We start from the raw sequence: 27,742 nt of genomic DNA, 5'->3' as shown, positions 1-27,742 counted from the left end.
CAACGTATGAGGAATCGAAACATCATGCATTCTACGAAAAACTTTGTTCTGTTTTACGCATGGCTGATTACCTAAGGCGAACCTTCCAACTTGATGCCATATTGAGCCCCTGCGCGTCCGTCGCGTCGAGTTGAAATTTATATCGTAGATTATTTTGAAACGGTTTTACGCTTGTTCTGAAAGAAAAGATGAAATGTTCAAGAACTCAGCCTAATTTTGAGCACGGATCTTTTCTGCCAGATACTAGGGACCTGAGACTGCGATAGGGGTTTCGTAGTTAAGAACTTATGGAGGAGATTTTCAGCTTCAGCGTTTGCGTTTATGGAAAACTTCCCGATAATTTCGATCGGAATTATTTCAGTTGAGCTCTTTTTAATCTGTTTCTGGGACAATCTATCCAGACAAAAATATGGTCACCTACTGTGGAAATGCACATTTGTTAGGGAGAGTGAAGTCGATATCTTTCTCGACCTGTATCACAGTGCGTAGTGTCAGTGACTGCGATGAGTGCATATAGGTTGTAGTTTCAGTACACCACCAATTGAGCTGCCGATATGAATTTTTTCATTCATCATTTTAAAAAATTAAAAATAAAACAGTAATAACAATAATAATAAAACTTATAAATGTTCAGCATGTGGGCATATTTACAAATTAATTTGCGATATAAATCCAAAATGTGTCGTTCCACGTCATTACGATTTATCGTGCAAATACTTCACGGAACATGAAACTAACTGACTTCACCACAGAACTGAGCCCTTACGCCACGAAACATTGTTGAGATGTTTGCGGTTTTTAGGTTTGAGCATATCTGCAAAATCAAATGCTCACGAACTAAACGCCACTACCAGCCTTTCCCTTCATTTAATAACTTCTGGCGAAAAGATTTTCTTCCAGCGGCAAGATTCGAAGGGACTAACTCAGTATCGACCATTACCAAACTACCTGGCGTTAGTTAGCGCGGCTGTGGGTACAGGTAATCTCAGAAATCGATTAATTATCCGTCACACAGATGTATATACTAAATCAGTCTCTACTCATACAACAGACGGGAAAATCAAACGCAACAAAATATATTAAAGGCTGATGTAGTATAAGAGGAATGTTTGTGACCGCCAAGCAAAATGTAGATATGCTTTACTGTGCTGCTATACGCGAGGTAAATTAACTGCGTTTTCTAGTTTCTGGCTCTCGACCACACAGCTGTATCTATACCGACCAAGGGCATTTACTCTTGGTCGTAATAAAAAAGAATGTCCGGTTGACTACAGCCATAACTGCAAACACGGTGTACGGAATTCGCATCAAAACTGTGCAGCACTCACTTCACAGACTGGTAGCAACATACATTCTAAAATAATTGCATCTCTGACATACGAAGTGGCGATTTTATCGGGCGTGCTAACGGGTATGAGTGCAGATATTTCTTTTGGTGACAGGACGAAGTACTTAACGACACTGGATCGCTATTTACGTCGTTTGCAAATTAATAGTTGTAACCACTTTAAGCCGTTTTTGGCTGGTTAGATCTCCAAGTACACGTGGCGGCAGCAAGCTTTTAATGATTGTTTTCCGCTAGGCAGCAGTCAGGTGCTGAAGTGTGGACGCAGAATGGTTAGTCTATAGTCACAGACACAGTCCACTAAGTGGTGCAGAACGACCGTGCAGAAAGCATCAGGTAGCAAAGTTTATTACGTGTTTACGGGAAGACTGTTGGACGCACAGAAAAAAAGCCAACACATTGATGTGTGTACACATTAAGGTACCACATATAAAAACATCTACAGTCATACCCGTTACACCCTGCATTCTTTAAGCAGCTACGCAGAGAACAAGTAATGAAATTGCATCACGGTAGCCAAAGGCTTTAATTTGTTGCCTACGATACTAGTTGTGTTAGTTATCAGGCTCAGATAGTCACACTGTTCGGGGTATTCCTGGCCTAAAACACAGTTATAGGTTTAGACCAGGAGGAATCACTTGTTAATAATTTGAAGGGGACAGCAACGGGAATTTTTAATTTAAAGTTTCCGATAAAGATTGAGATATTAAGAGCAATCACTAGAATGATTTGCCCGTTTAGCAGTAACTAACAAGTAATTGAAGATATGACGTCTTGAAGGCATAGCGGACACTATTAATATTATGAAGAAAGACAGACACTACTCGAGTCATTTTTAATCACATGACTGTGTTGGCACAGAAACAGTATGGCTACAACAATGCCGATATGGACTGTGGTGGCAAAAGTCATGGGATACGTCCTAACATCGTGTCAGTGTCTACCTTGGTTACAGGTCATCTTCAGATTAATATCAGATTACTAACTATTCGCATCAAGAAGACTCTCAGCCTGAAGTAGCTGATTCGACTGAAACTGAATGGTGTCGGCCCATAAAGACAGATTTCGGGGCGCAGCTAAGCTAGTCCACTTTAACTAATAGGCGATACTGTACTTGTAAACCCAACTATATTATTAGTTACAAATACTGTGAAGTGTTTGTCCTCTGCAAATGTCATAATAGCATGACAGTGTTTGCACAGGAACAGTATGTCTACAACAATGCCGCTATACAATGTGGTGACAAAAATCATGGGATACCTCCGAATATCGTGTCGGATCTCCTTTTGCGCGGCGTAGTACAGCAGATCAACGCGGCATGGGCTCTACAAGTCTCCAAAAAAGTTTCCTGTAGAAATAGTGAGCCATACTGCCTCTACAGTCGTCCCTAATTGTGAAAGTATTGCTGGTGTATGATTCTGTGAACGAACTGATTTCTCGATTATGCCACATAAATGTTTAACGAGATTCATGCCGAGGGATCTAGGTGACCAAACCATTCACTCGGACTGTCCACAATGTTCTTCGAACCAATCGTGAACAACCGTGGCCCGGTGACATGGCGCACTGTCATCCACAAAAATTCCATCGTTATCTTGTTTTGGGACATAAAGTCCATGTATGGCTTAAAATGGTCTCCAAGTAGCCGAACATTCAGAAGACCCAGTCCATTCCATGTAAACACAGCCCACACCATTATGGAGCCACCATCAGCATGCACAGTGCCTTGTCGACAAAGTCCATGGCTTCGCGAGGTTTGCACCACAGTCGAACCCTATCTTCAGTTCTTAACAACTGAAATCGTGACTCATCTGATCAAACCCCAGTTTTCCAGTTTTTCCAGTCCAGCTACCATCAGCTTGCACAGTGCCTTGTCGACAGAGTCCATGGCTTCGTGAGGTTTTCACCACAGTCGAACGCTGTCTTCAGTTCTCAACAACTGAAATCGTGACTCATCTGATCAAACCCCAGTTTTCCAGTCATCTAGGGTCCAACTGATATGGTCACGAGCCCAGGAAAGGCGCAGCAGGCGATGTCGTGCTGTCAGCGAAAGCACTAGCGTCGGTCGTCTGCTGACAAAGCCCCTTAACGCCTAACTACGCCGCACTGTCGTAACGGATAAGTTCATTGTTCGTCCCACATTGATTTCTGCGGCTGTTTCACGCAGTGTTTCTTGTTTGTTAGTTCTGACAACTCGACACAAACGCTGCTACTCTCGGTCGTGAAGTGAAGGCCGACGGCCACTGCGCTGGCTAAGGAATTCTCGGCACACTCTTGACACTGTGGGTCTCGTAATATTGAATTCCCTAACGGTTTCTGAAATGTCCCATGCGTCTAGCTACTACTTACCACATTGCTCTCGTCGTGCGGCAATAATCACGTCGATGACCTTTCCACATGAATCACCTGAGTACAAACGACAGCTCCGCCAATGCACCGCCCTTTTATACCTTCTGTACGCGATATTACCACCGTCTGTATATGTGCATATCACTATGCAATGGCTTCTATCCCCTTAGTATATTTGGAAATAGTATTAACAGCTAACGTTGGTAGCGACGGGAAACAAGTAAATATCGATCGAAGTTACCCTCTGCCTTCCGACTTTTTTCAAAACAGCTTCTCCCGAAAGAGAGTCTTCTTAGAGCGAGCGATTAAGAGATATGGATCTGAAGACGACGGTAACCGGTATTCCGAGTTTCTTCAGCAACAAAAGCAGTCCGTGTGGGTGGAATTGGGGCCTCGGGTGATGGACACCAGAGGCAGACATGAGAAACTCTGTTCGCATTCCACTCTCACTGCAACAATGGAGGGACGGGCCGGTCATTACCCTAATGAAGCACTCCCCTGCAGATCAATGCCGCCCACTTGTGCGCGGCAGTTATTTATGCACGCAGGCGAAAAAATCGCGACCCGCGCTGGCAGGTGGGGAATGAGAACCGGCGCCTCCCCAACCAGTGGAATCTGGAGCGCGAAATGAGACGCCGCGCTTTCAAGTTCCGTTGGTATCAGGAACTAAGGAAGATGGAAAGCTTCTGGTATTATACTTAAAGAGGAGTACCAAATGAAAGATTAACACGACAACGGTTCCGTTACTTAACCGTTATTTAACCGCGTGACATTCACGTCTGAAATGACAACTGAAAATTTGCGACAGGATCTGAGCTCAAATGTGGTTCAAATGGCTCTAAGCACTATGGGACTTAACATCTGAGGTCATCAGTCCCCTGGACTTAGACCACTTAAACCTACCTAACCTAAAGACATTACACACATCCATACCCGAGGCAGGATTCGAACCTGCGACCGCAGCAGCAGCGCGGTTCCGGACTGAAGCGCCTAGAACTGCTCGGCCACAGCGGCCGGCTAGCTCAAATGTGGATTTTCTGCTTTTCATAGGTAGTCGTCTGTGTAAGCACGTCTCGTGACTCCGCTCATTCCTTAATGTCACTCTGTGTTCCCACCTATCTGACAAACGCTAAGAAGCTGACTTTCCACCGTCATGTTTCAGTATTGTCCAAGACGACGGCCCTCATACGAGCTTAAGTGGTGAAGTAACTTGCATGGATGGTTTTACATATGTCCTGTTGACCTGCGCTAATGTCCAGAAAATCGTTCTACCAACATTAATTTATAGTCGCCTCAGTTTTTTCACCTGAACTATTAGAAAAATATTAAGAAGAAGGAATGATTTTGAAAATGCAATTGCCCACTATCCTAGTCTTCTTGTGCTGTACTTCTTGTCAGCAACTGGTAATGCAATGAATGGAGTTCATAGTTGGTCACAGTCTCGTCTGGTATTCCTCTCTTCAGTTTTGTACCTTCCATGGTGTGAACCATGATGGAATCAACAACTGATACAGAATATGCATAGGAAAAATATGTATTTTTTCTACTTTTATTCTTCCCTTCTTCTTTTTCTTTTGCCATTCACGTGTATTTACTGATATCAAATTTACATGCTGTCGATTTTACAGCCCCCTTAAGGCAACTAACAGTGACAGGTATTGACATAAACCCGCAGTCTATGTTATCTCCGGATTGAGTGTATGACAAAAGTGTTCTTTCTGTTTCAGCAGTATGCGTAATGATTACACTAAGCCAGGTTTTAGGAAAGTCAGCTGTCTTCCACATTGTGTTGATACAGGGAAGACAGTTTTGTCACGTTCTCAGTCAGAAAACGACACTGACTGAGGACTGATGCCTGCTTCCCTGTTCGGTGCCCGGAGATGGAGCAACTTGGTTCTGAAATTGACAGTTTGTAAATTTGACATCAGTATATGCATCTGAGTGGAAAAGTTCAATGCTATCAGTACTAGTTTTCTCTGGAACAGCAACCATGAAATATATTATAAAATTTAGAAATTCAAATTTTTTCTATACTTTCGACTCACAATCGATGCGGGGACAAGAACGTACGGACAGAGTGACGTGTTTAGTAATACAAAAAATATCTGGACACTATTTTAATTACGTTTTTCCCTCCACCTCCGTCCCCTCCCCCAAATATCTTCGGTAGTGATCTGTGACACATTTTAGAGGAGCATTCTGCATAAAAAGCTGGTCATCGCGGCCCCTTTAAGAACTTATATTGGATTAAATATAATTATTTAAATCTTATCCTACAGTCTTGAGAAAATTGCAACAGAGTGAACCGTAATACCTTCAAGTGTTATCCACCGACATTCACCTCAAATGACAGAGGAGCTGTGAGTCTGGACAGAAAGAGCCAACATGTCTTCCCTGCCCTACACACAGGATCAGACGGACAGCCGGTGGCGTACTGTTTAGAGTTCATCTCAAGGCCAATCTGATAGCTCGGCGCTGGCCTTCAGCTAAATGTGCTGCGTTATCCCAACGGTATCGTACTGCTACCGCTGTTGCTGTGTGGCTCCTACAGCGTTTCCGCACGAAAGGGCGCATGCACTCACACCAGGCGTAAGATAAAACATCTACAAAAAAATTACATTTGCACTCATACCTGGCATAAGACGAAACGTCTCCAAGAAGAATCGTATTTGAAGCAATACCTACACCCCGATGCAAGACACAAGAACCACTAAAATATTTTCTATTAAGTGAGCACAATTCGCTTGGTTCACACAGACTCTCATCCCTCTAGTAAGCAGATTTAACATATTCTGACGTCAACTAGGAACAGCACTTTTCGCTTGTATGTGCGCCCATCCCATTCTTTGGCGTCTGATGTACTTTAGATTCGCCATTTGCTTTCAAAATGGTTCAAATGGCTCTGAGCACTATGCGACTTAACTTCTGAGATCATCAGTCGCCTAGAACTTAGAACTAATTAAACCTAACGAACCTAAGGACATCACACACTTCCATGCCCGAGGCAGGATTCGAACCTGCGACCCTAGCGGTCGCCCGGTTCCAGACTGTAGCGCCTAGAACCGCACGGCCACTCCGGCCGGCCCATTTGCTTTCCTCAAAATCTTTACGGTGACAACCTTAGTGGCTACCAGATGTCACCATTCTGGTAGCGAATGAGTGTGTGGATAAGCGTGAAAATGACTGCAAGCGAACTGGCATCCCAAGCTCATGACATATTGACCGGAATAACATGCAAAGGAAGAGCAAGTAAATTTAAGAAGAACTAAAGTTACTGGGAGAATCAGTTGGGCTTCGGATAAAATGTAAAGACGCAAGTTATGATGACGTTTTGCTTCTATATGGGAAAACAAACAAGACGTCTACATTAAGTCTCTAGAGCAAGGTTAAAAAAGTTTAGGAGGAACAAAACATGCACAGTCCGAAGTGTGGGACTAAATTACAGAGACCGATAAGTGATTTTCAAATATTTAGCAGAAAAAAAGGAAGACAGAAGGACTAATAAAGTGAAACGATTGTATATTTTTGTTAACAGTGCCTTACGTAGGTAAGAAACTGCCGCTTATTATTACACTTATTTAACTTGGGTTTCAAAGAATCGATTAATCAAGCGAAAGAAAATTTCAGAAGAGGGTTAGAAACGCAGGGAAACTGATAAAAATGTCAAAATTCACATACGTTATGGTGGAATGTAAGGAAGACTAAAGGGATAAGCTTCATGAGCAGTCCACTTAAAAAAGGAATTGTAGTAAGAGTGAAAAAGGTGAAACCGATCGATAGTAGCAGAAAGGACAACAGCAAATTACCAGGTATCGGCAGAGGAATGAGGAACAATATGACAAAGACACCATTCTCCACACACACACACACACACACACACAAACAGAAGTATGCAACATACACGTCTCATGACACATCAGGGTATGGAAGTGGAAGTTAAAACAAAAGGACCCTGTGAGGAAGAAACTGGAAACTATCTACTTGTGGCATTACGAAAAGAGGTTAGACATAAAGTACGTATCTGATGTACGAAGTGAAGAGAGGCTACTTATGTGTGGCATTACGAAAAGACGTTAAAAAATAAGTATACAGATAAAGTACGAAGTGGATGCTAACTACAAAGCACTACAGTGGATAGAAATGTATGTAAAACCCTTACTAGGAAACTGAAAGATTAATGGAACATCTTCTACGGTGCCATGACATACTAATAGGGACAATAGAAGGAGTAGTAGAAGGGTAAAATTTTAGTGGCAGTTGAAAGTTAGGTAATTTAATAGAGATAATCAAGAATAACGGGGGTAGTGATGTGAAAATAATAGCAACAGAGAGAAGGAGATCTAAGGCAGCCGCGGACTAATCGAAAGTTTGATGACTCTGAGAAAAGCAACTTTTTGCGCACCTCCCTAGACCGAAGCCCATTTGATCTGTTGCCATCAGATACGCTTTTCTCACAGCAAAATGTGATGAGAAAATGTGAATCTCTCATTGTGGCTTCCATATATATGCAGTATATACAATCCTCGACCACTCGTGCTTTCGGATGTCACAATTCAAAACTTATCGATAATGACTCCACTAACATGCGTTGCATGAATTAGGATCTCAATGCTGTTAGCAGTTTTGAAAGCAAGGAAAAACAGAGCCTTTCTCGTCATTTGCTGCCTGGAGGTGCACTTTTTTATCCGATGAAGTATAAGCAAACACCGAAAAAAATCTTTTATTGAGATTATCTTGCCAGCAATCTTCTCACCGACGTGAAAATATTACCAATTAGTAGCAGTCCCGATACTACTGGTGGGTGTTATGTAATCCTTACGAAACTCCATTTCGTGAAACACGCGCCGTTGAAGTGCGAGACTTAATAAGTAATTCTATTTATGAAAGTGACTTTCAAAACTGATTAATTACTGCAAATGGAAGTTTATTAGCGAAACGGCTCCACTCACTGTGAATCGTCGACACGTAATCTGAAAATCCTATAAAAATATTGAAATGGTACCTTGATACCAAAACGATGCAATCATGTAACCAGTCATTCGTGAATTTAAACATACTTTTTCACGAACGTATCTTATAAAGTTCATACAGGTATTCATTAAGTGGATGATATGTTAAGACATTTTTAATAGCAAAAAATTAGCTTTTATCACGTAACTCGAATTTCACTAAAGTCCCAGAAAAATCTGTCTGCTCGTTCATAAAAATTACGTAACTTGTTTTTCGCTAGGTATTCATATGATTTCGTATTTATAGTTATAGCACATTTTACCTGCAAAGGGAACAAGAATTCTGTATACCAAATGTCATTTAATTCTCAAGTACGTCACCTTTAGCATTTATTCGTGTTTTTCAAAGGTTGATCTGCCTCCGTTGCTTGCGATTGGTCCTCTCCTCGCGTGTCTGGCAGAGTTAAGACTGGAAAGTGCTATCATAATCTGTAGGTTTTGACATTAGACATAGTAGGGAGCACTGCCAACGTGTTCCTTTTGGTCTAGAACAGAAGACTAGTTAATTCGTGCCAGTTTATCTAAAGAAACATTACTAACAGGCATAATATGTTTTGTCACTGCAGCCTCTACCGTCTCAGTTACAGCGATACTTTAGAAGACTGAGGGAGATATAAAGAATGTTTAGTTTAAGCTTAATATTTTTAAACATTTTTAAACCGAATTTTATCATACACATAACAACATTATAAGTGAAACGCTATAACGCTCTATTTTTAATATTTTCATGAAGTTTCAAGTGTCGTATCACTTGGAAGATGTTGCGCACAACTAAGCAATCGCATAGCATTTATCCTAGATATTCCATGCTATTTGTGACAGACGTTAAGCTAAACGAGGTCGAAACACAACATATTAGAACGGAATACAACAAACAGTTTTTGTGATAATTTACCGTGTAAATTCAGTCAGAATACACTATTGGCCGTTAAATTGCTACACCAAGGAGAAATGCAAATGATAAACGGGCTTTCATTGGACAAATATATTATACTAGAACTGACGTGTTTTTACATTTTCACGCAATTTGGGTGCATAGATCCTGAAAAATCAGTATCCAGAACAACCTCTGGCCGTAATAACAGCCTTGATACGCCTGGGCATTGATTGAAACAGAGCTTGGATGGCGTGTACAGGTACAGCTGCCCATGCAGCTTGAACACGATACCACAGTTCATCAAGAGTAGTGACTGGCGTATTGTGAGGATCCAGATGCTCGGCTACCATTGACCAGACGTTTTCAATTGGTCAGAGATCTGGAGAATGTGCTGGCCAGGGCAGCAGTCGAACATTTTGTGTACCCAGAAAGGCCCGTACAGGACCTGCAACATGCGGTCGCGCATTATCCTGCTGAAATGCAGAGTGTCGCAGGGAACAAATGAAGGGTAGAGCTACGGGTCGTAACACATCTGAAATGTAACGTCCACTGTTCAAAGTGCCGTTAATGCGAACAAGAGGTGACCGACACATGTAACCAATGGCACCCCACACCATCACGCCGGGTGATACGCCAGTATGGCGATGACGAATACACGCTTCCAATGTGCGTTCACCCCTATGTCGCCAAACACGGATGCGACCATCATGATGCTGTAAACAGAACCTGGATTTATCCGAAAAAATGGCGTTTTGTCATTCGTGCACCCAGGTTCGTCGTTGAGTACACCATCACAGGCCCTCCTGTCTGTGATGCAGCGTCGTGGGTAACCGCAGCCATTGTCTCCAAGCTGATAGTCCATGCTGCTGCAAACGTCGTCGAACTGTTCGTGCAGATGATTGTTGTCTTGCAAACGTCCCCATCTGTTGGCTCAGGGATCGAGACGTGGCTGCACGATCCGATACAGCCATGCGGATAAGATGCCTTTCATCTCGACTGCTGGTGATACGAGGCCGTTGGGATCCAGCACGGCGTTCCGTATTACCCTCTTGAACCCACCGATCCCATATTCTGCTAACAGTCATTGGATTTCGACCAACGCGAACAGCAATGTCGCTATACGTTAAACCGCAATCGCGATAGGCTACAATCCGACCTTTATCAAAGTCGGAAACGTGATGGTACGCATTTCTCCTCCTTACACGAGGCATCACAACAACGTTTCACCAGGCAACGCCGGTCAACTGCTGTTTGTGTATGAGAAATCGGTTGGAAAATTTCCTCATGTCAGCGCGTTGTAGGTATCGCTACCGGCGCCAACCTTGTGTGAATGCTCTGAAAAGCTTATCATTTGCATATTACAGCATCTTCTTCTTGTCGGTTAAATTTCGCGTCTGTAGCACGTCATCTTCGTGGTGTACCAATTTTAATGGCCATTAGTGTACATATAGCCTGAGTATATCTTTTTACCTGCACTATGATGCATGTCATCACCTGCTGATACAAAGGCATTACATTTTAATTGATTATTTCTTTTTCCACAGGTGCTGATAGTGACGGCTCTGCTATCAGCCACGCACGCACAGGACGCCAGAAGAGACGGAGATGGCGGCAAAGAAGTCATAGTCGACATCGAAAACGAGGACAAGACGCAGTATCACGAGCAGAACTTTAATAATAGTGAGTAATAGTCACAGCTCTGTTTCTTGTTGGGGGATGATGGGGATGGGAGATGAGGGGTGTACCTCCAAGTGCACGTAGCTTGATTCGGAAGACGATCTCATCTACGAGGGTGCTTCAAAAAGTGAGTTACACACTATGGTAGATCTAGTACACTACACGTCAACGTGACACAGATACGCTACACTGTTTTCCAACACAGTCACCAAGTAAGTCTGCAAACAACGGACGGAACGTTGTACCAATCGTTCAGTACCTTGGCGATGGAAATCCGTTGAACAGTCCAGAGCCATTCGAGAACCACTGCGTGAGCGCTTTCATCCACCCCCTCCCGCTATCCCCCACACAGCTGTTCAGCTAACCGAAAAGATGGAAATCGCATGGTTCAAAAAATGGACATCACGATCAGCATCACCCATATCTATGGGGCATTGGTCAATTTGTTGGCACCGTTTCGTTACGACTAGACTTGGCACTGCATTTGGTCCGTGTTCCGACAGAATTTGACGGTGGATCTGAGTGTATTTTAGATGTTTTGCCCGCAAGGATCGTACTGTTCTGCACACTTCAGCTTTGGAGTACGTTTTCAGATGTCACGCCATTGCACTCCCACATTGTGCCACACCTGTTATCCCTACCGCAGCGGAAATAAGTCTGCAGGAAACTCGGAAAATGTACTCTCCTCTGAAAATGTAACATACTTGTTGCGAAATTCTGTGGGCGTGCGAAGATATGTGAACTTACTTTCTGAAGTCACTACATACATAACAGACATTAGTTTATGCGCTGAACTGATATCAGGACTTCGTTTAGTAAATCAGTCTATGCTGCAAAGTGAACAGTCCTCGGAATACGTCCAGACAGAACTAGAATCAAATATCTGCATAAACTGTCTGCTTGCTTGTCATCCAAATCATTCTTACTTAAATACAAATTTCATTTTTCATCTAACTGTACGATCTGCTCTAAAAAAAACGAGCCGACGATTTCATGACTATTCGAAAAGTGATTGTAAAATATGAACAGTGTCATTTGGAAAGAGCCGCATAATCCTTCTCATCTCGTAAAGGAAGCAAAAGAATTCCGCTGTAGGTAATCACAAGGTTAACGACCTGATGCTTCTTTTGCCCCTTATACGACGTAAAGGGAAAGGTATACACACTGTTATTCAAAACTTAAGTAAGACAGTAACCTTCGCATGATTTGTCACTGCCAAGTAACATTGAGGATGTCCGGGAAGTAGGAACGAATATTAAAGTGCTGTAAAACATCGAAATTTATTGAAAATGTAATTTTTGTACAATTCATTACGTAACTTCTCCCTTTTATGTATAAAAAATTATATCGTGCATGTGATCACCCATGGTCGCGCTGCACCGAGTAATGCGTTCATTGAAGTTCTCGATGTCGTGTTCACAAACATCTGGTGAGATGCCGTTAATAACCCTTTTAATTTCATCCTTCAATCGGTGTACTGTTTGTGGTTCGTTCACGTACACTTTTCATTTTGCAAATCACCACAAAAGTGTCACGTGGTGTAAGATCACATGATCTGGTAGGTCATTCCTGGTTGCCACAAAAAGAGATAATTTTTTGAGGAAACTTTTCACTCAGCAGAGCAATCGTTTCATGCAATGTGTGACATATCGCGCCATCTTGTTGAGACAAAAGATAGTCATTTAATTAAAAAGAGGGAAACAACAATCAAAGGGCCTGTTTTGGTAACGGTCGCCGTTCAAGTGACGGCAGCTCCCTCATCTTTTTCAGAAACATTACAGGCCGATCACTCCTACTACCCAGAACGTACACCACACAGTCGTGCGTTGTGGATCCATCTCATCTTCCACAGTCACTCGCGGCTTTTTGTTACCTGAATTTCTGCAGTTCTGCTTATTGACGTACCCACTGAGGTAGTTGAGCGCCTCATCTGAGGAAATTATTCTTTTTGTGTCCTCGTTGTCCGCCTGTCGAGCCAAGACCCACTGAGCAAATTGATCTCTCTTTCCATGATCTGCAAGCTTCAACTCTTGTGTAAGCTGAATCTTGTATGCATGCATTTTCAGATCTTTCAAGCAGTGAAATTGTTGACAAATTCAGTTTTTGAGCTCGTCGGCGAACCGATTTTTTGGGGCTTACGATCACATTGTCACGCACAACAGCAATGTGTTCTTTTGCTCAAACAGAACGCGGTCGTCCTGTTTTCTTAAGGTTTGAAACAGAGCCCGTGGTCTCAAACTTCCGGATCAACTTCCGAACTGATGATTCGGTTGGAGCAGCATTATGTCCGAGTGTCACACGCAATTCACGATCGGTTGCCGCGGCGCTTTCACTTTTTTAATGACTTTTATATCACTTGGATACGTCGCTCGGTTGTCATCTGCCGCATGACAAAAATTAACTTCAGACAACAATTCTCACCACAAATAAGCTGTCAGGCTACTAATGGGAAGTATCGCAGATAACAAAACCGAAAAAAACCACGGCTGCCGATCGTCATATGACAAAATGGCGCAAAGTTCAAATTCGACCTAACTTGCCGGAACTGCGTTAGCTCTCTGGAGCTTCAGTATGCATCGAAATTATTCCTACAGTGTAGTACAACAGACAACTAAAAGAAATTGGCAATGAAATACAACTAAAAGAAATATGCAATGAAACGGACAGAAATGATACTTTTTTTCGAAGACAATAAGTACACTGAAGTCACCGCGATTTACGATAGCATCCTGAAGATTACAAAATGCGGGACATGGTTTTTAATTGGGTGTGTGATCACCATGAACGGCAATCCTTGCTCTGCAACGCGCTCCTACGCAGGTCACACGATTGGTAAGATGTTCTTGCGGCTAGGCTTTATATTCGTCCATCAGAGCGGTCGAAAACTGTTGGATGACAGTTTGTGCATGTGGGTGTTGTGCAATAAATCGCTCCAACGCATCCCACAAGTACTCAATCGGATTTATGTCGGAGATAACGGGTAGGCCAGTCCAGTCGCTGAATATCCTCTCGTTCCAATAGCTCCTCTACTTGCACTATTCGATGCGTTTTCACATGGTTATCTGTAAAAACAAAGATAGGACCGACTGCACCTCTGAAAATACGCAAATGGGGAAGAAGTACAGTGCCGTAGTAACGTAGAGCTGTGAGTGTACCGTGTTCCAAGACTTGGAGATCAGCACGCCCGTGCAAGACTATGCCTCCCCGCACCATAAACCCTGGACCACCGAAACTATCACGTTCGACAGGGTTCCTGGTGCACTGTGTGTTCCCAACTCTCGCCAAGTGGGGATACGTCCAGCATGGAGCACATGTGCTATGCATTGCGAAGAAGCATTGCAGCGCGCGCACGTGAATCAACGACCATCCAGCAATTGACGACCGCCATGATGGAGGAATGGAAAACCCTACCACAAGAAGCCCTTACCCTCCTTGTAGTCAGCATGGGAGCACAATGCAGGATATACGTTGCTGTTCTTACTGATCACACACTCTATTAAGAAATATGTCCCGCCTTTTGTAATGTCTAGGGCACCATCACAAATCGCGGTGGCTTCAGTAATAAAAGTGTAACTTCTGATCGTCTCATTTCGCATTTCTTTTAGTTACCTTCTGTACTATACTGTGCTTGTATGGTCCAGGTTCCATCGAGCTGTGTTACTTGGCAGTGACATATCATGATGAAGTTAGTTCCGTCCTTAAGTTATGCATTCCAGTGTAGTATGAAGAACATGATACCCACAACACAACGCACTTATTCGCCTATTTACATCAACATAAAATGTGTCGTTCTTAGATAATTACTGCATTTTAGTTCATTTACATCTGAGATATCATATTTGTACACAAGCTGAATCACTTAAAAGTTGTATCAGTTTCGTTTCATTAATATTTCAAGATATCGAAAGGAGGTTTTCAGCACATGATAGAAAGCAGAGGAGCACGTAATTCAGATGGAAGTTAAATACATTAAACTCTTGTTTCGTCAGAGATATTCAAGGACGCATTTAAAATAAGTTTATCTCAATTAAACTGTTCGGGATGTCTCCAGACAAATCTTCGCTGGCTATGCGAGGCGGTACTCAGCACTGAAGACAATTCTACTCCAGTAAATGAGATTCCAGGACGTGTCTGGACACTCCCTGGACAGGAATGGGACACCAACCTGACTGTTGCCCGCCGTACAGCCCATCAACTAGGAGTGATGGTCTGAGATGCCATTTCTTTTCATAGCAGGACTCCTTTGGTTTTCATCCGTGCACCATTACAGCACAGCGGTACTTCGACGATATTCCACGCCTCATTTTGTTGCCCTTCATGGCAAGCCATTATGCGTACATTTACGCAAAGCAGTGCCCGCCCACGCACCGCGAGAATTTCTACTTGTTGTCTTCGTGCCTGCCAAACCCTACCTTGGCCAGCAAGAGCCCAGGATCTCTCCCCAATTGAGAACGTTTGGAGCATTATGGACAGGGTCCTCCAACCAGCTCGGAATTTTGACCATCTAACGTCCCAGTTGGACAGAATTTGGCACGGTATCCCTGAGTGGCCGCCCAACAACTCTAACTACCAGTGCCAAGCCAAATAACTGATCGCGTAAGGTCCAGATGTGGACCAAAGCTTTGTACACTTGCTCAATTTGTGAAGCGCTTTCAGTTGAATAAATAATCCGATTTTTCTGATGTTATGATCTTTTTTGTCTGTAAATGTACATAATATCTACTGATATCTGTCCCATTCGGATTATTCGCTTTTTTTATCTTCGAATGTATATTATTGAACGGCTAACACGGGGCATAGTCGTAGTTTCAAGGTGCGTATCGAACGGCTTCCAAGGGAAACAAAATTTTCGATTTTCCGTATTTCATTGAGTTCCTAACCGAATTTTAAGAAATTAAGGCGCTACTCGTTAAGAGCTCTAGTCTAATGTTAAATGTTTAACACTATATGTCAACTGAATCAAGTACTTTTTTATTTCATGCGCCTTGTTCCGGAGGACAAAAACAGGAGCAAATCTCCACAGTCATGGAACGAATCATTACATGGAATTAACATTAGAAAAGTTAACTATAGATCAAGTAAAATTTACACAAATCCTATGGAGACGACAAGCTGCTGAGTGTGTGCTAACATAGTCAACAATGTGAGACAGGAATTTGAGTTTTTCAGGAACTCCTGAAGAGAATAGAAGGAGTAGGCTTAAGGAAACTCTTCAGTTTAGATGACTGCTAAGATTTTCATTTGTTGTGTTATCTTATCGAAAATGGATGCAGCAGAATACTACATGCCTTTTTGGACAAGAGTCAAGCAGGTGGAATCCAAATGAAAATTGGATTTCTGCCTAGTATTAACTGGATGGAAGCTGCTAATCCCAGAGAATAAGCTCACACTCTGAACAACAAACAGCATTAATGAAAATATGTATACTGAGAGGCAATAAACACTTCGTGTAAACCTTGAAGCAGCATAACTCATGTTGGTCAAAATACCCACATTATACAGGGTGTTTATAAATGAATATCGGGGTTTTAACGCTTTATAATATTTATTATATTAAACTTACAGTTATAAATGATTTGTTAAATGAAAGAGCAACTCAAACAGTTTTACCAAGAACCTTATAAATCTTCAATGTGACCACCATTTGTCACACGGCACACATCAAGCCTATACCAGAGCGCCGGGTAGGCCGCAAGAGGCCCAATGACAGGGCTTGCTTTGCATGGCCTCCACGTTCACCCGACCTAACGCCATGCGAATTTTTCCTTTGGGGCTTCAACAAGGATCGTGTGTCCGTGCCTCCGCTACCAGCAGACCTCCTGAATTAAGAAACCGGATTGAAGCAGCTGTTGCTACAATCACTACACACTTATCAACGTTTGGGAAGAGCTCGGCTATAGACTTGATATGTGCCGTGTGATGAATGGTGCTCACATTGAACATTTATAAGGTTCTTGATAAAACTGTTTACACCCAGTTTCAAACCGATACGAAACTTCTTTTCGCTGATATTCCCCACAAAATAAAGAAAGAAAAAAAGTTTCTTGTTTACTACATTTTTTCTGTTCATCCAGTAAAACTGAAGCACAGGCACGACGTTTTCACTTATTACATCTTAACTACCGACTCTATTCCCGTCAAATTTGACAGACAGTATCCTCATACACCATCGAATTTGCCTGCAAAATTATATCATTGTATGACAGATAGTTGGGCAACGGCCTTGCCGCAGTGGATACACCGGTTCCCGTGAGATCACGCTGTCGCGCGTGGTCGGCACTTGGATGGGTGACCTTCCAGGCCGCCATGCACTGCTGCTATTTTTCGGGGTGCACTCAGCCTCGTGATGCCAATAGAGGAGCTACCCGACCGCATAGTAGCGGCTTCGGTCAAGAATACCATCATAACGACCGGGAGAGCGGTGTGCTGACCCTACGCCCCTCCTATCCGTATCCTCCCCTCTGAGGGTGACACGGCGCTCGGATGGTCCCGGTAGGCCACTCGCGGCCTGAAGACGGAGTGCTATGACAGACAGTTTGGGAGTTAAGACGTTTCGATGCTTTAGCGAACCGAGTATTGGGGTTTACTAGTATGTGCTAATATGTTTGCGGAGTAAAGAATGAGCATCATTCCCTTGGATCTCTCTCTCTCTCTCTCTCTCTCTCTCTCTTTTATTAAACCTCATACACCAGACTCAAGAGTCCTTCCGCAGTGCTCTCTTTCCTAATACATCTACTCGGTACTTACGCGCCGGAAACATGTGATCAATGTATCTGAATGTGCGGGTTTACTCTTGTGTGCTCAGCAGGTGCTTACGAGTATGGATACGAGGTGGGCCCGGACGGGCAGTTCCACCACGAGAACCGCGGACCGGATGGCGTAGTATACGGCTGCTACGGGTACGTGGACCCGGAGGGCAAGCTGCGAGCCACGCATTACGTGTCAGACGCCTGGGGCTACCGCGTCGTGCAGCCGGGAAGGCCTGTGGAGATCTTCCTCCACCCACACGACGAAGGACACGACCACGGCGGCGGTGAGGAGCACGGCCACGAGGGACACGGGTATGTCTTTTTCTCTTCCATTATCATTATCTTCGTCTTTACAACAATGTCGTTATCATCGTTTATCCTTTCATCATACCCTTTTCTTAATAATCCATTCCATTATTATCATCATCTTTACTTCGTCTTTGCATGATAACTTTTGTGTTAACCATTACAATTTTGATAATCATCATTCTCTTCACTTGCTCCTTTTCATCATCATTACCATCACCATCCAATTTCCTTATTTTTTTCACCATTATTTTCATTATCATCATACTCTTCATATTTTGTTTTATCGTCACCTTTTTCTTAATCATTTAATCATCATCATCATCTTTGCATTCTTCTTCTCATAAACATCAGCATCTTTGCATTCTTCTCCTCGGCAGCATTATCATATTATTAATCGTATCAGTAGCTTCTTCGTCATCATTTCATTCTAATTATCATTAACGTTGTCTTCTTTTTACATAAGAATCCATCATTGTCTGTGTCTCTATCTTATGATCATCTTGTTAGAAATCATCATTGTTCATTTCAAACGTCATTATGTTTCCCTTTTTATCTCTACTATCATCATTAACCTCTTCTTAGTTATCATCTTCACTTTCATTATTATCACTTTCATCGTCTTTGCCATAATCATCTTCTCAATCATCATTGCCATACTCTTACTCTTCTTCTTCACATTATTACGTTCTACGTAGGCAGCATCGTTGTCAACATCATCATTATCCTCTTCTTAGTTATCATCTTCATTTTCATTGTTATCATCATATTTATCATCTTTGTCGTAATCATCTTCTCAGTCATCATTGCCATAATCTTGCTCTTCTGCTTCTCATCATTACGTTCCACTTAATCAGCATCGTTGTCAACATATTTTTCATTTTCTTTTTTTCTTCTTCCTTTTTTCTTATCATTTTTAACGTATCTCAAAAAAAAAGAATAGATAAATCGGGTTTAACGTGTCGTCCATTGAGTGGTTTTATTAGATCCATAATCGCTAAAAGGGCTGAAGAAAGTAATCAACTATGCCTTTTATTGATGGAATCACCGCAACATTCGTAAGAAAATGCAGGAGAAACCTTTATGCATACGGCTTAAAGGGTAGTTCAAGCTCGCTCCTCGACTCTTGTGTCTCTTGACCGCTGAACCACGTCTCGTGGGACGGGCCACAAAAGACCCTTCTTCGCTTTATCTTCACATCAACAAGTTGTGTACCGAGCACGGTGCTACACATCCTGGATCATAAATGGTCAAGTTTCAGTCCGGATGTCCTGCATTATGTTTTCTGTAATTTTCCTAAATCACTTCAAACAAATGGCGTTATGGTATGTATTCTGCCTCTTGCTAACTAAGAAGCCGATGTAATGATAGTCACTTACCTACCTTATCATTTCTGCTTCAATGAAATTTTCTCATTTTGCTACAGAACGTATTGCCTAGTCCAGTTTTCTGGGAATTAAGATCTTCTGCTTCCCGACTTGTTGCGGCACCATGCAAATTGACGTGTCAGCAGCCTGACATTGCATTGCATTAACCTTCGATCCTTTTCCTCAGAGAGCTGTGAGACCCAAAATCGCCGAAGCAAACATGGCCTGGAGTGAGATTGGTTTTGCTACTGCGTGTCTTCATTGTTTTTCCTTTTTTTCTTAATTGTTATCTTCATATTTGACAAGTGCTACAATCAGGACAAAGAAAGCAAGGAGCAATAGGGTTATGAAGCACATGGGTATGTCTCCTGTGGTCCGCGCTTGTCTCTAGTTCTAACGTTAAAAATCTACATCCAGAAAGCGAAAATTGGACAAATACTCTGCAAACCCTGTTACCAAATATGTGAAGATCGACATTAGAGTCCTCAGAGACAAATACATACGAATTTACCATTTCAGAATGTATCTGACACGCGATGGGCAAACATGAGTAATATACAGTATGTTAAAGAACAAAGAGGGAAAAATAACAATGGAAGACAAAGCATTAACTTATGGGATTAAAAATGATAAGAGGCAGCAATGCAAACTTTTTCTTTCACTTGTTTGTTTTTCTTTAGTTTCTCTGATTAGGGCGCTCTACATCGTGCTCATCAACGCCCTTAAAAATTATTATGTGAACGTCGTTAACACACACAAGCCGTAAACTAAATAAAATTATGTTTGATCTTTCTCACTGTTTCTCACATTATCACACACAGTCACTCTCCAGGGCACAAAACCGAAAACTTTTAACATAGTCCATCTGTTAAAATACGAATACAGGCCCAGAAAAGACACAAACGGAAATGGTGGCTGTTTGATCACTTACATCTACATGTACAGTTACGAGGGCAGTTCAATAAGTAATGCAACACTTTTTTTTCTGAAACAGGGGTTGTTTTATTCAGCATTGAAATACACCAGGTTATTCCCCAATCTTTTAGCTACACAACACTATTTTTCAACGTAATCTCCATTCAATGCTACTTCCTTACGCCACCTTGAAATGAGGGCCTGTATGCCTGCACGGTACCATTCCACTGGTCGATGTCGGAGCCAACGTCGTACTGCATCAATAACTTCTTGATCATCCGCGTAGTGCCTCCCACGGAATGCGTAGTTCATTGGGCCAAAAATATGGAAATCCGACGGTGCGAGATCGGGGCTGTAGGGTGCATGAGGAAGAACAGTCCACTGAAGTATTGTGAGCTCCTCTCGGGTGCGAAGACTTGTGTGAGGTCTTGCGTTGTCATGATGAAGGAGAAGTTCGTTCAGATTGTTGTGCCTACGAACACGCTGAAGTCGTTTCTTCAATTTCTGAAGAGTGGCACAATACACTTCAGAGTTGATCGTTTGACCATGGGGAAGGACATCGAACAGAATAACCCCTTCAGCGTCCCAGAAGACTGTAACCATGACTTTACCGTCAGAGGGTATGGTTTTAAACTTTTTCTTGGTAGGGGAGTGGGTGTGGCGCCACTCCATTGATTGCCGTTTTGTTTCAGGTTCGAAGTGATGAACCCATGTTTCATCGCCTGTAACAATCTTTGACAAGAAATTGTCACCCTCAGCCACATGACGAGCAAGCAATTCCGCACACATGGTTCTCCTTTGCTCTTTATGGTGTTCGGTTAGACAACGAGGAACCCAGCGGGAACAAACCTTTGAATATCCCAACTGGTGAACAATTGTGACAGCACTACCAACAGAGATGTCAAGTTGAGCACTGAGTTGTTTGATGGTGATCCGTCGATCATCTCGAACGAGTGTGTTCGCACGCTCCGCCATTGCAGGAGTCACAGCTGTGCACGGCCGGCCCGCACGCAGGAGATCAGACAGTCATGCTTGACCTTGCGGCGATGATGACACACGATTTGCCCAATGACTCGCCGTGCTTTTGTCCACTGCCAGATCACCGTAGACATTCTGCAAGCGCCTATGAGTATCTGAGATGCCCTGGTTTTCCGGCAAAACAAACTCGATCACTGCCTGTTGTTTGCAACGCACATCCGTTACAGACGCCATTTTAACAGCTCCGTACAGCGCTGCGACCTGTCGGAAGTCAATGAAACTATACGAGACGAAGCGGGAATGTTTGAAAATATTCCACAAGAAATTTCCGGTTTTTTCAACCAAAATTGGCCTAGAAAAAAAAAGTGTTGCATTACTTATTGAACTGCCCTCGTACATGCATGCTTTGCAAACCTCTGTGAAATACGTGGCAGAAGATGTACAGCTTAGTGACACATGTTAGGTCTTCATCCTGTCCATTCGCGTATGGAGGGCAGGGTGAATGCTTTAATGCCCCTGTAAGTGCCGTGATTAGTTCAGTCTTGTCTCCTCCGTCAGTCGGCCGGAGTGGCCGAGCGGTTCAAGGCGCTACAGTCAGGAGCCGCGCGACCACTACGGTCGCAGGTTCGAATCCTACCTCGGGCATGGATGTGTGTGATGTCCTTAGGTTAGTTAGGTTTAAGTAGTTCTAAGTTCTAGGGGACTGTTGACCTTAGAAGTTAAGTCCCATAGTGCTCAAAGCCATTTGAACCATTTTTTTCTTCTCCGTCCCTATGGAAGTAATAAACACGTCTGCAGTTTCTTCACTTAAATCATAACTAGACGAGCCTAAAATCCTCTACACACACTACTATCTCCTGCCCAACAGTTGACGGTCAGACGGATTGAAATTAAGGATTAAAGATATCGGTGATAGGATTCACTGCTGACAGTCTTCTCCTCTGTGAAAATTAGGAAGAATAACAAGGCGCGTCCAGTGTCAGGAATTGTCTACTGAGGACATAATACGGATACAAAGTAAACTAAAGAAGTAAAGAGGAGTAGCAGAAGCGACTTTTGTGAAAAATTAACTTCAAAACTGAGTATCATGTAGGAGATGAAGTGACTGAATTTCGATTGTTCAGAAGCAAAACAGCGCACAAAGGTCGCAGCAAGGACCAGGTAAGTAAATTTGAAGGGAGTAGGCAAAAAACTAGTAGCAAATATAGTCCCTAATTTGAGAAAGAAATTTGTGAAAAGGTGCTGCGAAAGCACTCTATAAGAAAGTGGAGCACGTGCAGTAGAAAAACCGGAAAAGAAGGGAATCAAAATTAAATGTACTGATAACACAAGAAATGAAGAGTTTCTCCTCAAACTCGGCGAACAATGACATGTACGGAAAACACTAGCTAATAGAAGGATGACAGGACTTTTGTAAAGACATCGGACGATAACTTCCATGGGCCTACTGGGAGGTGTAGTAGGGAAAAATCGTAAGGGAAGCCAGAGATCAGAACAAATGGTGACGTTGTAAGCACCACTCTCAGGTAAAGTGATTAGGTCCTAGCAGCTGATCTAGCACACTAATTTTTATGAAAACATCGAGATGTAAAATGTTTCCGAAACGAAATTTATGTCAAAGGTTAGGAACGTAACAATACTCGTACAAAAATGATCATGATTATACACCTACACATAAGACTGCAAGGATTCAGTATGGTGTGGCATTCTCTTCTGCGGCAATCACAGCCTCCAAATATTGGTTCAAATGGTTCAAATGGCTCTGAGCACTATGGGACTTAACTGCTGAGGTCATCAGTCCCCTAGACCTTAGAATTACTTAAGCTTAACCAACCAAAGGACATCACACACATCCATGCCCGAGGCAGGATTCAAACCTGCGACCGCAGCGGTCGCGCGGTTCCAGACTGAAGCGCCTAGAACCGCTCGGCCACAACGGCCGGCCCTCCAAATATTCCATGATTTATTCATCAGGAGGTCTATTGTGACATGCGCACAAACGGCGATGTCGAGTATTTGTGCAGACTGCAGACTAGCGAACGATGGTCGTCAGTAGTAGAGGCAAAGCGATTCAAATGAATGTTTGCTTTTCTCATGTCCATTGCTGTTTTTCTCTTATCATTTCTAGCAGGAAAACCACATCAACACACTGAACTAAATTCAGTAACTACATCCTAATCGTCAAAAGACAGCTGTTTCAAAGTAATTTTCAATAAAAGTACCATCAAACTCTCTAAGAGTGTCAACAATAAGGCTGTTTCTCTTTTTAAACCTTCACGCTATATAAGCGCACTTTCAGCGCAAACTCTGGTGTTAACACTCACAAATGTACTAGGTGCTTAAACACTTATGCAAGCTTTAGCTCTACATGTAATACGGACTCAAACATTTCCTAAACTATAATAGATATTTGACATCAAAATGCATACAATAGACGAAAAACAGATGTAAGTGAACCTACTTCAGACCATAATACAGTACTCTAAGACATGATAATATCAATATGGTTAATGACGTTTCTCCTTCTATATAGATACAGCAGTATGTAGTTAATGAAATTTTTCTGGTTTATTTCCAGGCACGGTCATGGACATGGGCATCATGGAGTTGTGACACCGTGGAACAAGCTCTACTTCCCTAAAGGATGTGGCGGAGTCCGGCCACCAGGGCAGCCCGGTGGTGCACCTTTCCCAGGACCTGGAGGTGGACCAGTAGAAGGAGCTGGCACAGGAACAGAAGAGGGAGCTATTCTCCCAGGACAAATACCAGCTGGAGGAGGTCCACCAGGTGCACCAGGATACCCAGGTGCTCCAGGCTATCCAGGAGGACCAGGGGGACCTGGTGGACCAGGAGGACCAGGTGGGCCTGGAGGACCAGTAGGACCAGGGGGACCTACAGGACCAGGTGGTCCAGTAGGACCAGGAGGTCCAGTTGGACCAGGAGGACCAACAGGCCCAGCACCACCAGGGGCACCAGGAGGCCCTGGAGGACCAGGTGGACCAGGAGGTCCAGGAGGACCAGGAGGACCACCGGGTATAGGAGGACCAACAGGTCCTGGAGGACCAGTTAGACCAGGAATACCAGGAAGACCAGGAGCACCAGGAACACCAGGAGGGCCAGGAGGACCTGGAGGACCTGGAGGACCAGGTGGACCAGGAGGACCACCAGGTATAGGAGGACCAACAGGGCCTGGAGGACCAGTTAGACCAGGAATACCAGGAAGACCAGGAGCACCAGGAACACCAGGAGGACCAGGAGGACCAGGAGGACCAGGAGGACCAGGAGGACCAGGAGGACCACCAGGTATAGGAGGACCAACAGGTCCTGGAGGACCACTTCAACCAGGAATACCAGGAAGACCAGGAGCACCAGGAACACCAGGAGGGCCAGGAGGTCCTGGAGGACCTGGAGGACCAGGAGGACCAGGAGGACCACCAGGTATAGGAGGACCAACAGGGCCTGGAGGACCAGTTAGACCAGGAATACCAGGAAGACCAGGAGCACCAGGAACACCAGGAGGACCTGGAGGACCTGGAGGACCAGGAGGACCAGGAGGACCACCAGGTATAGGAGGACCAACAGGGCCTGGAGGACCAGTTACACCAGGAATACCAGGAAGACCAGGAGCACCAGGAACACCAGGAGGACCTGGAGGACCTGGAGGTCCTGGAGGACCAGGAGGACCAGGTGGACCACCAGGTATTGGAGGACCTACAGGGCCAGGGGTACCAGGTATACCAGGAAGACCAGGAGCACCAGGAACACCAGGAGGACCTGGAGGACCTGGAGGACCAGGTGGGCCAGGCGGCCCTCCATTCCCAGGAGGACCAACTGGGCCAGGAGTACCAGGAATACCAGGTATACCAGGAGCGCCAGGAACACCAGGAGGGCCAGGTGGCCCAGGAGGGCCAGGTGGACCAGGAGGACCACCAGGAATAGGAGGACCTACAGGCCCCGGAGGACCAGTTAGACCAGGAATACCAGGAAGACCAGGAGCACCAGGCACACCAGGAGGACCAGGTGGTCCAGGAGGGCCAGGAGGACCAGGTGGGCCAGGAGGACCACCAGGAATAGGAGGACCTACAGGACCAGGTGGACCAGTCAGACCAGGAATACCAGGAAGACCAGGAGCACCAGGCACACCAGGAGGACCAGGAGGTCCAGGAGGACCAGGAGGCCCAGGTGGGCCAGGAGGACCACCAGGAATAGGAGGACCTACAGGGCCAGGAGGACCAGGAATACCAGGAAGACCAGGAGCGCCAGGAACACCAGGAGGACCTGGAGGACCTGGAGGACCAGGAGGTCCTGCTTTCCCAGGAGGACCGACTGGGCCAGGAGGACCAGGAATACCAGGTGTACCAGGAGCACCTGGAGCACCCGGAGGTCCAGGAGGACCTGGTGGACCTGGTGGACCAGGAGGACCACCAGGAATAGGAGGACCTACAGGACCAGGGGGACCAGGAATACCAGGAAGGCCAGGTGCACCAGGGGCTCCAGGTGGTCCAGGAGGACCAGGTGGACCAGGTGGACCAGGAGGACCACCAGTTCCCGGATTTCCTGGAGGCCCAGGTGAGACAATTATTACAAATACCAATGTAAACATATAAAAATGTGGTTTACTGCAATTTTCGTTTTATAAAGATAATTTATATTTGAAAGGTTCTGAAGTAGGCTCTGTATGGTCCTAGTTTTCAAAGCATTAATATAGAAAACATTTTCTTTTTGCTTAAGGATACCCAGGAGGCTATCCTACTGGACCTGGTACTTTCCCTGGGGCGCCTGGTTTACCAGGTGCACCAGGTGTACCAGGAGCTCCAGGACAACCTGGAGGCCCAGGATATCCTGGAGGACGACCGCCTACAGGACCTATTGGTTTCCCAGGTACTCCAGGAGCCCCAGGACAACCTGGAACACCAGGACAGCCCGGAGCACCAGGGTTCCCTGGACAGAGGCCACCAACTGGACCAGGAGGCTATCCTGGCGCCCCTGGAATCCCAGGACAACCAGGTAAGGGATTTCTGTACTATTGTTAATCATTTGCGTGCTTGGCCCCTTATTATAGGCTTTCATATCGCTTGGTCAACATGAAGAATACTGCACAGTTTGTGTAACTGAATATAAGTAATCTAGCTATGGTCAACAACGGTAGACAAATTTTCATATCTTTTTAAATATCTTACATAATTTTTGGCTGAATACCAAGTTATATGGGATTGATTGACAACAGTTTGCGCTATTCTGTAAATGTGCTCTTTACTTCTGTTGAATTTGTGTGACATCAAACCAAATGTCAAGTGTGTTTACACACTGTGTCTAGTAATTAGTATGTAGGTCAATCAAAGATCTAAATGAAACGCTTTGTAACTATTAGTTAATCTGTTAAGTATTTGTACAATGACTCGATTTCTCTTCAATTTATCAAGTATGAAATAATCCTCTCGTAGTGCTGTCGGCTCTTGCGACTGTTTGGATTGCTACTAAATCATTATCAGGTGCAAATAGTCATGGTTCAGACTCGTATGCGTCATGTTGATTAGTGACAATCAATTATAAGGAGTTTAAAAGCAACTAACACCGACATAACAGAAAATATCTGAAAACTGTTGGGCACCAGCTACTGAATATATCACGTAATATATTGGAGAAATTGGAGAGAAGGAGAGGGAAAGGGTAACAGAAAGTAGGCACAAGCAGCAAGTCTACAGGGTACAACAAAAAGGTATGGCCAGACTTTCAAGAACCATTCCTCACACGTAGAAGAATAAAATATATTATATGGACTTGGATCCGGGAACGTTTTATTTCCACGTTAGCGTTCATTTTCTGCTTCTCTTCATAACCACATAATCATAGGAACACAAAAGCAGAACTTACCAGTAAAAGATGAAACTGTTTTTTTTACATGAAATGTTCAACATTCCCTCTGGGTTACAGTACGAAACACTTTGCCAAATGAATTTTTCAAAATGTCCTCCGTCAGCAAACGATACATGCGTGAACCTACAGTTGCGCTGACTTTCTGATGCGGTGATGTATCCCTGTAGAATTGCGTATTGTTTCATAGCTTTCGACAATATGGGCACGAAGACCCTTCATTTTGTATGGGGGTTCTGCACATGGGAGTTCTCAAACTGCCCCATGAATAAATGTCTAGTCTAGAGTGTTTAGGT

General features: G+C 43.9%; 1 protein-coding gene across 1 annotated transcript in view; it reads left to right on the top strand.

Annotated features, from left to right (window-relative positions):
- Positions 1-27,742, top strand: part of LOC124544658 (collagen alpha-2(IV) chain-like) — a 171,512-nt gene that overhangs the window by 102,012 nt on the left and 41,758 nt on the right. Inside the window, exons 2-5 of the mRNA XM_047123275.1 lie at positions 11,125-11,260; positions 18,066-18,318; positions 24,151-26,141; positions 26,304-26,579. Of these exons, the coding sequence (XP_046979231.1) occupies positions 11,125-11,260; positions 18,066-18,318; positions 24,151-26,141; positions 26,304-26,579 (2,656 nt within the window). The remainder of the gene's footprint in view (positions 1-11,124; positions 11,261-18,065; positions 18,319-24,150; positions 26,142-26,303; positions 26,580-27,742) is intronic.

The sequence above is a fragment of the Schistocerca americana genome, chromosome 8 (assembly GCF_021461395.2).
Source record: "Schistocerca americana isolate TAMUIC-IGC-003095 chromosome 8, iqSchAmer2.1, whole genome shotgun sequence".
Classification (NCBI taxonomy): domain Eukaryota; kingdom Metazoa; phylum Arthropoda; class Insecta; order Orthoptera; family Acrididae; genus Schistocerca; species Schistocerca americana.
This window is presented reverse-complemented; position numbering and strand designations above follow the sequence as displayed.